Genomic DNA, 13,800 nt, shown 5'->3' on the forward strand with positions numbered 1-13,800 from the left:
GACAGTGGCCCGAGAGATTCCATGAGCTTCTCCAGCGAATCAGAAGATTCCCAGAAGGGGGCGCCGATGGTCAGGGCAAGGGGGGTACCAGGGGGGACGCACCAGAAACAAGGAGCCAGAGGGGAACCCCAAAGCAGCAGTGGAGGATCGGGACCAGTTTCCCCACCAGAGCGTAGTGGGGGGGAAGAGTCACATGTGTCAGGGCCAGCGTCTCCTCCAGAGAGGGAGTCAGGGCTGACCACGCCTCCAACGGAGGGGAGGTCAGTTGCAGCTAGCCCCCCCGAAGGGGGAAGCAGTGACAGCAGCAGTGAAACGGTCAGGAGGAAAGCTGCTGGCTGGGCGCGTGCGCCAAGTTCAAATGTGCAGGCGCGCGGAACAGCAGGAGACCCAGATGGGGAACCAGCTCCTAAAGCCCGCCGGAGGGAGGGAGAAGGCTCAGGGGAATCAGCGGGAGAAGAGGCTAGAAAGGGTGGAACCCCGGCGGGCAGGCGGACCCAGAGGAGGAAGGAGCAGTGGAGAAGGTGGAGCAAGGCTAGAATCTTAAATTGGTGTCAAGGGGGAGGAGACTCAGACGGAGCATCAGCGGTCTGACAGTTGAGACGTAGAGCTGCGCGCTGCGGCTCTGGAAGTGAAACTGAACTTCAATAAAGACTTTTGTATTTAATAAGAAAGCAGCGTTGGTCCTTTGTGAGCTGGGACCTTGGGCAGCCTTGACACCCGTGAAACTCTTATCAATGGAAAACATTGTAAATGTTCAAATGAACCGTTTTATTTGTACAGAAGGGTGGAAACTCAGACTACAAAGACATGGCTGGAGTGGTCCTGAGCCCTCAGAGCAAGGGGAGGCTTCATCCCCAAAGCACAAGAGTGGCAACTTGGACCTCTCCCTCTTGGCCGCCAGAGGGCAAGGCGGGACCAGATGGACAGGCAGAGAGTCACCCACTCACAATCAGGGACTATTTGCACAAGAGACTGGGCGAAGAGAAATGAACGAACGTGACTGTAATGTAAAAGAAGATGGGAATCCTTGCTTCAAGTAATAGCTTTGGAATGTAAATAGCTCAAGTAAATAGCTTTGGAATGGAGGAAACTGGGAAAGGAGATGATTTTATATTATTTTTAAAGCTAGTTAACTTCCCTGAGCTGTCAAGTTGAAAGGATACATTCAGGCATAATATTTGTAATATTTAACTTTAAAGATGTGCCCCCTCCGGTAATTTCCGTAACAATAGCTCAATATTCATAATAAATGTTCTAGTCCTCCTCTTGATTTTAGCTCCGTTTGTGAGCCGCAGGACCCCGAGACACCCCAGTGCTCCTCTTGGGGGTTTTGGGGGGAGGTGTGTCACCCTAGCGTCAGCAAACCGAGAAACAGAACTAAAATTACTGAGGTTTGCAACCTGAAGGGACAGTATTGAATGACTCAGCAAGAGATTCAGAGGATAGATGCACTCATCTGACAACCTGCCTCAAAAATTAATACACAATTATTTTTCAGAGGTAGGTTTTCAGCCAGTGCCAGATGAGCACAGGCAGTACCTAAACCAATCCATCTCTCAGGAAGAAGTCCTTGAGGCAGTGGAGATCTTCACAGACTTGGCAAAGGGTCAGGGCAGCTCATGTCCTGGAGTTGCATATGTCCGCTCCTCTCCAGGGTTTTTCCCAAACAAGCAGAGACTGTGCTTGTGTGAAGTCCTTCTCTGCTCCACCCTTTTCCTGCCTCTTCTGGTTCTGAGAGACCAGGAGGGAGGGGAGTTTGTGGCTGCAGGAGGGGGAGCCTGACTCGCCTCTGCCTCTTGGCCTCCCTCTTCCCTCCCTCCTGCTTCAGCTTCTGCCTCTGATTCTGGACTGCCCTCTCCACAGACTCTCCCCGCTCACTAAGCCCTGTTACCTTCTCAGCTTCTGACCCCTCTTTTCCTCAGTCTTCTCGCTCTGACCTCCCATCGTTGTCCCACCGCCTCTCCCCAGGCTCTCAGCCTTCTGCCCTTGATGGTTCCCCAGCTGGTTCCTCCCATCATTTCAAACAGAAGATGAAAAGGAGTCAGGCTTTGGGGAATCAGATTCATTGGCAGCAAAGAAGCAGCTAAAAAAGGGAGAGTTCTTACCCATTAGTTTATTCAATAATCACAACGAGAGACAAAGGAATGTGGTCTCTCTTTAGAAATGGCTTTGCTCAAAGTAAAGTCGCCCCAACTTTGCCTCCCCTATTCTGTGTTGGCCAGTCTGAGCCTTCTGCAGCTGAGCTCTCTGTTCTACTATCCTCAATGCCTGTCTTGTCTTGTGAGAAGGGGCGGGGGGGGGGGTCAGGAATGCTTTCCAAAGACACTGAGTCTGTCAGCTGTCTCTCTTCTTCTTCTTCTTCTTCTTCTTCTTCTTCTTCTTCTTCTTCTTCTTCTTCTTCTTCCAATCTTCCCCAGCATTTCCCTCTGCAGCCTCTGAACTATGCCCTTCTGCATACAACTGATCTAAATCCATACTGTCCTCCAGAACCAGCCAGGATGACCCAGATGAGGATCACAAGCAGAAACAACAACTATATGACAGTTAATGTATCTAGTTGGAATCAGCCTGTGAAAAAGATTTTCAGTCCAAGAGCTTGTAGTCATGGCAGTTATTATAGGTCCATTTTCATCATTCATGACTTATGCAAAATGAAGAGAGATTTTATCGATGGAGCATTAATCTAAAAACAACTGTGTGTGTTTCCTTTCTGTAGTGCTGGGTAGAATCAACATGGGATACTGTAAGAATCCAATGCCATCTTAAGTCCTTGTTCCCAGGTGTTCCTTTGTATTCAGATCAGGCCTCAGCACAATAACGTAGCACTTGGGAAGGAAGATGCAGCCCAGGAGCCCAGCACTGGAGGCCAACATAGAGAAGATCTGCACGGCCACCATGTACTTGCCCTTGGTGCTCAGGTAGGTGGGCACAAAAGACACCCAAACACTGCAGAAGACCAGCATGCTGAAGGTGATCAGCTTGGCTTCGTTGAAGGAGCCAGGCAGCTTCCTGGCTAGGAACGCCACCGTGAAGCAGATGGCAGCCAGGAAGCCCAGGTAGCCGAGGGCAACATAAAACATGGCCACAGAGCCTTCGTTGCATTGCAAGATGATCTCTTCCGCCTGGGAGTGCATGTCGGGCTCTGGGAATGGGGGAGAAGAGCCCAGCCAGATGGTGCAGATGAGAACCTGCACACCAGAACAGCAGATGACAATGGAGTTGGCCAGACTCTTCCCTAGCCATCTCCTCACCCTGTTCCCTGGCCTTGTGGCCAGGAAGGCCAGCACCACCGTGATGGTCTTGGCCAAGACAGAAGAAACAGCAACGGAGAAGATGATGCTGAAGGCTGTTTGTCGGAGAAGGCAGGTCGCTATTCTTGGTTGCCCAATGAAGAGGAAGGAGGACAAACAGGAAAGCAGAAGGGAGACGAGCAGGATGTAGGAGAGGTCCCGGTTGTTGGCTTTGACTATTGGGGTTTCTTTGTATTTAATGAAGATTCCTAACACAATGCCTGCTGTAGAAGATAAGAAGAGGACAATGGAAGCTAAGGTGATCCCCAGATGTTCTTCATAAGCCAGGAAGGTGATAATCTTGGAGACACATTGATCTCTGTCCTTGTTTGGATGTTGATCTTCTGGGCATTTGGTGCAACGTTCTGCATCTGAGGAAGAGGAAAAGAGTGGCTTCAGCATCCCTTACATCCATGACCACCTGTGCTCTGGAAATAAGAATGTGTACAGAGGTAAAGAGTGGCAAGCAATTCTTTGTTCCTTTTTTGCAAAGGGCAAAAATCTTCCCTCTCTTGTAATCCTTCTCACCCACCTACTTGGTTGGACATGGTTCCTTCCGCACATGGATCACAAGCATAGCAGCAAACAGGCTTTCCTTCTGGAACCACCTTTGCAAATCCAGGTTGACATATTTTGCTACACCTGGAACGAGGCACGGCCTAACCATGAAGATAAGAAGGTGCATGGAAAATCAATAAAAATGATAGGGTGGGGGGGAGAAGGTGAATTTTGACAGTTTGGAAATGACCTAATAGGATCTCTTGTCCCCCTGACCCTATCCACTTTTTGCATAGAAGCATCTCTTTGTTTGTTTGTTTGTTTGTTCGTTCGTTCGTTCGTTCAAGTTTTATATCACACATTTATATACAAGTCAGAATGTTGGTGCTGATCTTTAAAGCCCTAAATGAACTTGGCCCTGTACACTTGAAGGTGTGTCTCCTTCCCCTTTATCCAGCCCTGACCCTTAAGTCCAGCTACAAGGGCCTTCTGGCGGTTCCTTACCTGTGAGAAGTCAGGTTACAGGGAACCAAGCAGTGGTTTTCTCAGTGGTGGCACACTCTCTGTGGAACAACCTCCAAACAGATGTCAAAGAAATAAACAACTAGCTGACTTTTAGAAGGCTGTCCTAGACAGAGAAGTATTGAATTTTTGAGGTTTTATTGTACCAATTGGCTGTTCAGGGCTTTAATGTGGTTTTGCCAAACTTTAGGATTCAGATAATGTCCCACATGCCAAACCACAAGGTGCACACGCCTGGGTGTTTAGAGAAAGAGTTAGAGAAAGCCAGCCTCCTTTGATGCTGGGGTGTGTGGAAGGTGTGGGAAGGAGAGAAAGAGAGGAAGGGAGAAGTGGAGAAGAGAAGAGAGCTGGGTGCTGCTTTCTTTCCTCCCCAGGTGGACTGAGAGGGACCTGGCTGGGAAACATAGTCTGCCTTTTCTCAGGATGCCTGGGCGCTAGCACATTCTTGAGCCTCCAGATTCCTCTCCCCTCTCGGCTGCTGTGGCAAGAAGGAGCAGCTCTGGCAGCTGAAACTGGGTGGAAAGGACACCATTGGTCCCCCTTATAAGGTCATTTGGCAAAAGAGGCTCCAGGAAGAGGATGAGCAGGATCTCCTAGCCTTCTTCCTCGGTAACATCCCCTACCTTGTGAAACTTCTCAGGCCACTCAATGCCTTCTCGGTTGATGGTGAACTTGATGCCAGTAGATGCCTCTCTCGTTATACTGCCAATCTTCACTAGAGCACGAGACTTATTGGGAAACATCACCCAATTCATGATATCAAAGTCAGGTGGCAGCTCCCAATTCTCATCCAAACATATTGTGCCCCTGGAAGTATTCAAACACTGGATTTCTTTTAAGAAAGGGTGGAGCTGGAATGACAGGGAAAACAGCAGCATTTTATTGTTCCTCACTTGAAGCAAGCGACTTTCCAAAATAAGATTAATACAAATAATAAATAAGATTAATACAAAAGGCAATAAAATCATTTTCCCCCCTATTTTTGTTTTAGAATTTTTATTGCAAAGTAAATACATCAATACCAAACTATACATAAAGAATAATATAAAGAAAAGGAAAAAAGGAAAAAAGGAAAAATAAAGAAAAGAAAAAAGTGAAGAAAAGTAGACAGTAAAAGAATAAAGAAAAGTATATTTCAATACAATAAACACTATTTTACAAAATAATAATAGTAATAGACTTCCATCACTCTCACAACACTTCCTTTCACATTTCATATTTTATTTCATGTTTTATCTGTATTTCAGTATTATTTGCATCTTAATATATAGATATGCATATATATATATATGTTTCCCCTTTTCCATTCACAAGGTCATTCTAGACACAGCCAAATTTTTACGTTAGAACCTAAATAATCATTCAAGCACTTCTGTTCCTTCTTGTCTGGATTCATTGGCTTTAATCTTATTATATCCATCAATTTGGCCAGTTCCAAATATTCACACAATTTACATAACCATTCTATGGCTTGGCAAATGAAAAAAAGACAAAAATTAAATACTATTACAAATTTAGAAGTGGAAGGAAAGAACATACATAACCCAATTGAGATTAGAAACTGTTTCCAGAAGTACTTTAAACAATTATATTCACAAGGGCCTCAGAAAGAAATGGATATAGACCGATTTTTGAAAATAAATGGATTACAGAAAATTTCTCAAGAAAGTAAATTAATGTTGAACTATAAAATATCTGAACAGGAAGTAGAAGGTGCCATTCAAAATATGCAATTGGGCAAATCTCCAGGACTGGATGGGCTGACTTCTAGATATTATAGATCTTTGAAAGAGTGGCTATTACAACCTTTGAAGGAAGTCTGCAATGAAATTTTGGAAGGGAAAAGGGCACCAGAGTCGTGGAAAGAGGCGTATATTACACTTATACCGAAAACAGAGACTGAAAAGACTCAGCTTAAGAACTACCGCCCTATATCGTTACTTAATGTGGATTACAAAATTTTTGCTGACATTTTGGCCAAGAGATTGAAAAAAGTATTGATGGAAGAGATTCATAAAGACCAAGTGGGTTTTCTCCCGGGAAGACATTTGTCTGATAATTTGAGGAATATAATTGATATATTGGAAAAGTTAGAAGTGAATATAAATACTAAAGCAGTTTTGATATTTGTGGATGCGGAGAAAGCTTTTGACAACATCTCTTGGAGCTTTATGAAGAAGAACCTACAGGGGATGGGGGTAGGCCAAGGTTTTGAAAATGGTATAGGTGCAATATATTCTGAACAAAAGGCAAAATTAATTGTAAACAATGTGGTGACGGAAGAATTTAAGATAGAAAAAGGGACACGACAGGGGTGCCCAATCTCTCCATTGCTTTTTATATCGGTCCTGGAGGTTTTGCTGAACATGATTAGAAGGGACCGGTTGGTTAAAGGTATACAGGTCGGAGCCAAACAGTACAAATTGAGAGCATTTGCAGATGATTTAGTACTGACGTTACAGGAGCCAGAATCTAGTACCAAAAGGGTTTTAGAACTAATTCAAGAATTTGGTCAAGTGGCAGGATTTAAACTGAACAAGTCAAAAACTAAGGTTTTAGAGAAAAACTTAACACTGACTGAAAGAGAGAGGTTTCAGAATGAGACAGGTTTAACCATGGTCAAGAAAGTGAAATATTTGGGGATTAATATGACAGCAAAAAATGGGAACTTATTTAAAGATAATTATGAAAAATGTTGGACGGAAGTGAAAAAAGATTTAGAAATTTGGTCAAATTTGAAGCTTTCCTTGTTGGGTCGAATTGCAGCTATAAAGATGAATGTTTTGCCTAGAATGTTGTTTTTGTTTCAAACATTGCAGATTGTGGACAAAATGGATTGTTTCAAGAAGTGGCAGAAAGATATTTCTAGATTTGTCTGGCAGGGCAAGAAGCCCAGAATAAAATTTAAGATATTAACTGATGCAAAGGAAAGAGGCGGATTTGCCCTGCCAGACTTTAAACTTTACTACGAATCAGCAGCTTTCTGCTGGCTGAAAGACTGGCTGCTTCTTGAGAACACAGACATTTTGGACTTAGAAGGTTTTAACAATGTTTTTGGTTGGCATGCATATTTGTGGTATGACAAGGTTAAAGCACATAAAGCATTCAAAAACCATATTGTCAGGAAAGCATTGTTCAGTGTTTGGATAAGATACAAAGATTTATTGGAAAATAAAACCCCAAGGTGGTTGTCACCAATGGAAGCGAAGGCTCAGAAAAAGCTCAATATGGAGGCCAAATGGCCGAAATATTGGGAAATTTTGGAACAGGAGGGAGATAGACTAAAACTGCAGAGCTTTGAGAAACTAAAAAACAAAGTGCGAGATTGGCTACACTATTATCAGATAATGGAGGCATATAATTTGGACAAGAAAATTGGCTTCCAGGTGGAAAAATCAAAATTAGAAACAGAACTGTTAGAACCCAAAACTAAGATTTTGTCAAAGATGTATAACTTGCTGTTGAAATGGAATACTCAGGATGAAACGGTGAAATCTGCTATGATTAAATGGGCACAAGATGTTGGACATAACATTATGTTTGCGGACTGGGAACAGTTGTGTACCACAGGTATGAAATTCACGGCATGCAATGCCTTAAGAGAGAATATTATGAAAATGATATACAGGTGGTACATGACCCCAGTCAAGCTTGCAAAAATATATCATTTGCCCGATAATAAATGTTGGAAATGCAAAGAAACTGAAGGTACATTCTTTCACCTTTGGTGGACGTGCCCAAGAATTAAGGCTTTCTGGGAAATGATCTATAATGAAATGAAAAAGGTATTTAAATATACCTTTCTGAAGAAACCAGAGGCCTTTCTTCTGGGCATTGTCGGCCAATTGGTGCCAAAGAAGGACAGAACTTTTTTTATGTATGCTACAACAGCAGCAAGAATACTTATTGCAAAGTATTGGAAGACACAAGATCTACCCACTTTGGAAGAATGGCAGATGAAGGTGATGGACTATATGGAGTTGGCGGAAATGACTGGCAGAATCCGAGACCAGGGAGAAGAGTCGGTGGAAGAAGATTGGAAGAAATTTAAAGATTATCTACAGAAATATTGTAAAATTAATGAGTGTTAGAATGATGTTGGATTGAAATTAAGTGGTTTCCAGCTGTAATGCTTTAAGAGAATATGAAAAAAAGGATTATAAATAGGTAATAATATAATGGTAAGGATTTGCTGAACTAACAATTTGGGGTGGAATACAAAAAAGGGAGGTATGAGGAGGTCCGGGAAACAAGATAAAAGAAAATAAGTAACTGAAAATGTATGTGGTTTTTTTTTTAATTTTCTTTATTCTGTATTTTTGTTATTTTGTTTTTTCTTTTTTTATTCTATTGTAATATTATAAAAAATCTTAATAAATATCTTATAAAAAAAAAATTTACATAACCATTCTAAATGCCTAAGGAAATACCTGCCATGGCTGAAGCCTTCCCTGTTCCCGTTGGGCTCCTTCTCCCATCAGCATCCGCCGGGGTCTAGATGAAAAGGCAGCATTTAAGGCCTGGGCTGCAGCTTGAACATTGATGTAAGTGCCATAGTTGTCTCCAGACAGAGCGCTCTCAATCTCCTCTTGGGGCAAAGACTCCCGTTCCACCTTCTCTCTGCATCTTATCCGGCCTTTCGGGGATAAGACATGCTTGGAATATGAACAGTGAAATGCTACACTCCAAAAAAGGAAAAAATTACGGAACAGTAATTGATCATAACCATGTTTGGTGCTCCTTATCCTGGTCTTAACTGCAAAAGAGAGAGAACCTTGAATGTGCTGGATGTACTTAGGAGCGAAAGTCAAGCTAATGTTGATGTCCTGGAAAGCAGTTGTGATCCAGACTGTTCCCGGTATTTCCTTCTTCCAATATTCCTCAATACTTATACATGTTTCCATTATTAAGAAAATTTCCTTTGTATCAGTTACATAGCAAACAAATACCCCGACTTGTCTCCTGTTGATAACAGCTTCACTTGGGTCCAGTAGTTGATATAAATCCTCTTCTATATATATTTTTGAGAAGGCAATGCAGATCCCTCTTCTGATCATCAGAGGTGTCATAGTCCTCACAAACTTTTCTCCACTGTCATTCTCTGGAGCCAAGAGACCAATCCAGTTCCATCCGAAATGGAGGAGTAACTCGACGATCCCTTGGTACTGGCTTTCCTCTTTGGGGAGCATCTGGTAGACGAAAGGGAACTGTGTTTTATCTTCAAGAACCTGGGCTGTGAAGCCATAACTGAGCTGGTGAGGAAAGGAAAGAGTAATTGTTTTGCTTTCAGGAAGGGAGTAGATATTTAGTAATCTGAAATGATTAATATCTAACCACAGTTGTGCTGGTGGGGCTAATGCGAATTTTATTCCGAAACAGCTGGTGGTGTCAGGAACTGTTCAGATGAGAAGAAGAGGTGGAGACCCTCAAGAGTCTTCCAGGGAGGGGGCAGAGGAAGACAGCATGGAGCCAGGTTTGTGGTGGTGGGAAAAGGACACAGCCCAGAAGAAGAAAAGAGCTGGGGAATGTTGGGAGGTGAGGAAGAAGGGCAAGGTAGAAGATTCACCAGCCCTGAAGAGAGACAGGAGTCAGATGCAGTGGAGACAAGATGAGAGCCAGTTGAGACTATGTCCCTTGGGAGCCTGCTAGATCTTCCTCCTTCCTCTAAAACCAGGCGTTTCACCCACATCACAGAGCAGAAAACGACCCAGAAGGGGGCAGAAGGGGTCCCTTGGCCGCCACCGTAGGCAGCAGGAGGGGTCTGATATGCAAGCTGGGGCAAGGAGGAGTGGGCACACTGGGCAACAGCTCCAGCCGGGAGGGAACATACTTTGTGGTTCTCTGTCTCTTTCGTTTGATATTAAGAAGTGAAGGGATAAAGATGCTCCCTGCCTGCCTGGTTCCCCTTGCCAGTACTTTGCCTGTCAGCTCCCTCCCTGTCAGGTGGGGGCCAAGCAGGAAAAGGCTCAGTACGTTCAAAAAAGAGTATGGATTTCACTTCATTTATTATATTTCTGTGTTGCTTTTCATTTACAAAATCACAAAGCGGCTCATGAACAGCAAAAACGTAATAGAACATCACAAATACAACATAATTGATATAGAATAATTTACAAATCATCAGTAAAACAATTATGTTCTATAAGACACTCTTAACAAAACAACAGTACAATTTCAACAAAAGTAACTTTATAAGATTAACAAAATACCACAGTATGTATAATCTATGGAACAATATTAATACCCTCAACAAACCAGCAACCAGAAATGAACCGAGCACTCTTGAATTCATGCACCCAGTCTCCCCACCGCATGACTCATGATCTTTCTCTCGTTTCAGTTCACTAAAAGACACATGCAGATAATGTCCATGGCAGCAGCTCAGGGCTGGAAGGTGGGGCAAGGCAGGTGGGAGAAGCCTTGGCCTGATGGCCAGCACATAGCTCAGGGTTTCCCCCCTTAACGCCCCCCAGGAGAAAGTAGAGTTTCCTACTGTGTCCCTCCATGCCCTCTGTCCCATTCATACCTGTGGGATTTTGTAGATGCCTGACATGGTGGAAATCTCCTTTGAGATGTCAGAATCACTCCTTCCAAGAACAGCCAGAAGGGGATTCTCTTCTCCACAGTGATAATTGGGAATGTTTCTTCCGCTGCCTGCAAGCAACTCTAGCATAGCATCTGAAGTTATCCTGGCATCAAAATGGTTCTCATAGAGGTTGTAGCCAAGGGTGATGTTGGGTAAGAGCCTGAGATCCCGGTTGATCTCCTGGATGGTGAACAGGAAGGAGAAGATGTGCCAGTAGAACGCAAATGTGTCACTGCAATGAATGGACCAATTTAAAAGACTCAAACCCTATTCACAGGTGAATGATAACAAAATATTATCCACAAAGATTAGTCTCTATTAAATTATCTTATTGCATTTATATCCAACCCTTTCCTGCCCATTATACAATAAAGATTTGGAGATTTGTTCTCCAATCCAGGATTGTAGAGGTGGTGTTTTGTGACTAGTGGGTTAGTTAGTCCAAGATCTCAAAACAACTTTACTTAGAAATGAGGATGAGAGAATGAGAGGAGGAGGAGGAGGAGGAGGAGGAGGAGGAGGAGGAGAAGAAGAAGAAGAAGAAGAAGAAGAAGAAGAAGAAGAAGAAGAAGAAGAAGAAGAAGAAGAAGAAGAATTGTTCTTTTTTTAGAGATCTGACTCCATAGCATGGGAGTCTCCTGACTTCTATTGTTTATTTCTTCATTTTGTAGAAAGCATATCTTTCCCTCTCTTCAGCTAACAAATGTCACCTGGAAGATCTTAGCATTTCATTCTCAAAACTGCTCCATTCCTTAAAGACAATTCTGATGAAGCAGTTTATAAATTGTGCAAATAGAATAGTGATAAATCAAAACTTGGCACCTTGGAAACTGCCTCTCACCTCCTTCCTGCAGGTGGGAAAATTCAGGGGATCCCTTTGATCCCTGACCAGATTCTCTTGCATTCTTGTGTCACTAACCTGCAAGATGCAAGGCAATAGGAGAGGCTTCGGGGGGAATCTTTTACTGGACCCCACCTCCCATCAGCCCCGGTGGGGCGGCAATTGGGTTGTTGTTTTTATTTTTTTCAGGTATTTTGTGGTTTTATTTCTTGATTTTATTCTGTGAACTGCCCTGAGACCCCCGGGTATAGGGATATCTATAAATTCTAACACCAACAACTATCAAGGCCAAGGGTCGGTCAGGCAAGAGGGGGTTGTAATCCAGCGATCTCTGGAGGACCCCAGACTCCCCAGCCTTGAGAAAGGGGCTCTCTCCTTCAGAGAGAGGGACCAAGGGAGGTTAAAGACTTTGACATTCCTACGTAAAGAATTACTTACATCAAATGGTTGGTGATTGGTGTCTGGGAAAAGACATATGGATCACGTTCATAAAAGCGTTTTGGAGATACGATTCCACCAATGAGAAAGTCTCCAGGCCGGTAGTAATTGCGAGCATCAGTTTGATCTCTGGTCAGATTCAAGGGGCATTTTGCCTTCTGCTTCACACAAACTCGATGGGAGCAAATTAGCAGCAGGAGCAGCAGGGATCTCATCCTGGCTCTGCCTCCTTCACACCTGTTGTGTGTGGCTCCTCTTCCTTCCTGACCCAGCCAAGCAGGAGAATCACAAGACTCTCGCAAGACCAAAGCTGCAGTGGCTTTCCTGGGGTGGGTGGGGCTCAGCTCTGGCTTCCCTCTTCCCCCCAGCCCTTCACCTGCTCCAAATCCTGACTCACTCTGTCTCCAACACAGGATCTATCATCTGCAACAACTTTTTCTTTTTCACTCACGGTACAATTAATAATGTCATGCTGTTGGTGCTTCAGATGCAATCTCCAGAAATATCTCTTGGGCTTTTAGAAGATGAAATCACTATGATTTTGATAATTATAAGTGGAAGAAATCTCACCTAGATAACTTTCTGGCGTCTTGAATGGCTCAAGCAGCAGCTGCAGAGCTGGAGGAAAACATGTTTGCAATGCTGCTCTAACATTTGGCATAAATTAAGGGGGGGCAGAGTTTGGCCTGTTGCAGGAACCCCTCCCCCAACCATTCAGTTGCACAAGCACTACACACACACACACACACACACACACACACACACACACCACACACACACACCACTTCCTTTAATAAACTTTATTTGAAAAGCCTTCCGTAAATAAGGAAGCGCTTGAATTGTAAGTCTATCCCCACGGAAGCCCGTTTGCTATTTTCAATACAGGTAGACCAGTTCCCTATGCAAATAAATGCTGCGCTCCAGCCAATGAGTGTAACTGAATAGCGCCCCTTCTGGCGACCAAGCAGGTACTGCAGGGCCGACGTCTACCTCTCAGTAACTATTGGCAGCTGCTAATACAATGCATCTGGGTTTAATTGACCATGACTTGTCCTATCCGAATGTATCCAAGTGTTTCCTCTTGGAGTGAAAGTGTTTTTACCTCTGTACTGTTTCTGTTATAAATTCAAAGAAATTCAGCTGTACATCGGATCTGTACTGTTCCACTTTTGTTCTGCACCTTGGAAGAAGGACTATCAAAGGGGGAGGCTTGACATAGGGCAGCCATAAGCCCCCAGGCGTACCAACGCGTCCGCAGCGAGCCCACCCCAGCGGGCGTGCCCACACTGATGGTGCCAGAAAGTGGACCATTTCAGTTACAAAGAACTTGCATTGGAAGTGGGTTCAGTACGGACCAAAACAAAGGACAGTGACCAACCCTTCCCTCTGGGAGCAGGACACTGTGAATTCCTCTTTGTCCTCTGGAATGTGCTCATGGGGAGGGGGAAAGAAGGAACCGGACAGGTGACAGGACACTCAGGTTACCACATCAACCCCTCCTCTTTGTGATGTATCAATGATGTAGTCATGATGTAGTTATGATGTAGTGTTAGGGGTGTAGCATGGGGGATTAGTAACTAATAAAAGTTGGGGTCTTCTTTTGTTTGGCGCTTCCATCTTGCTTT

At 43.9% G+C, this 13,800-nt stretch overlaps 2 protein-coding genes across 2 annotated transcripts in view; both read right to left on the reverse strand.

Annotated features, from left to right (window-relative positions):
• The window catches only part of LOC310745974 (uncharacterized protein), a 618,230-nt gene that overhangs the window by 519,462 nt on the left and 84,968 nt on the right, over window positions 1-13,800 (reverse strand). The gene's annotated exons all lie outside the window — the stretch shown is intronic.
• Window positions 1,493-11,158, reverse strand: LOC310745333 (vomeronasal type-2 receptor 26-like). Its single transcript, XM_083577521.1, has 5 exons — window positions 10,837-11,158; window positions 8,741-9,562; window positions 4,934-5,161; window positions 3,823-3,949; window positions 1,493-3,661 (listed from the first exon to the last, which is right to left on the reverse strand). Exons 1-5 carry the CDS (start codon window positions 10,981-10,983, stop codon window positions 2,763-2,765), a joined length of 2,223 nt encoding a protein of 740 aa, XP_083433647.1. The 5' UTR covers window positions 10,984-11,158; the 3' UTR covers window positions 1,493-2,762.

This window comes from Podarcis filfolensis (assembly GCF_964270895.1).
Source record: "Podarcis filfolensis genome assembly, chromosome: 12".
NCBI lineage: Eukaryota > Metazoa > Chordata > Lepidosauria > Squamata > Lacertidae > Podarcis > Podarcis filfolensis.

Excerpts from the sequence above, each read along its gene's own strand:
- LOC310745333 (XM_083577521.1), bottom strand. The coding sequence starts at position 10,983 with ATGCTAGAGTTGCTTGCAGGCAGCGGAAGAAACATTCCCAATTATCAC. Across the intron at positions 3,950-4,933 it reads GGCCTGAGAAGTTTCACAAG|GCCGTGCCTCGTTCCAGGTG; the intron begins GTAGGGGATGTT and ends CTTCATGGTTAG. Across the intron at positions 3,662-3,822 it reads AACCATGTCCAACCAAGTAG|ATGCAGAACGTTGCACCAAA; the intron begins GTGGGTGAGAAG and ends CCTCTTCCTCAG.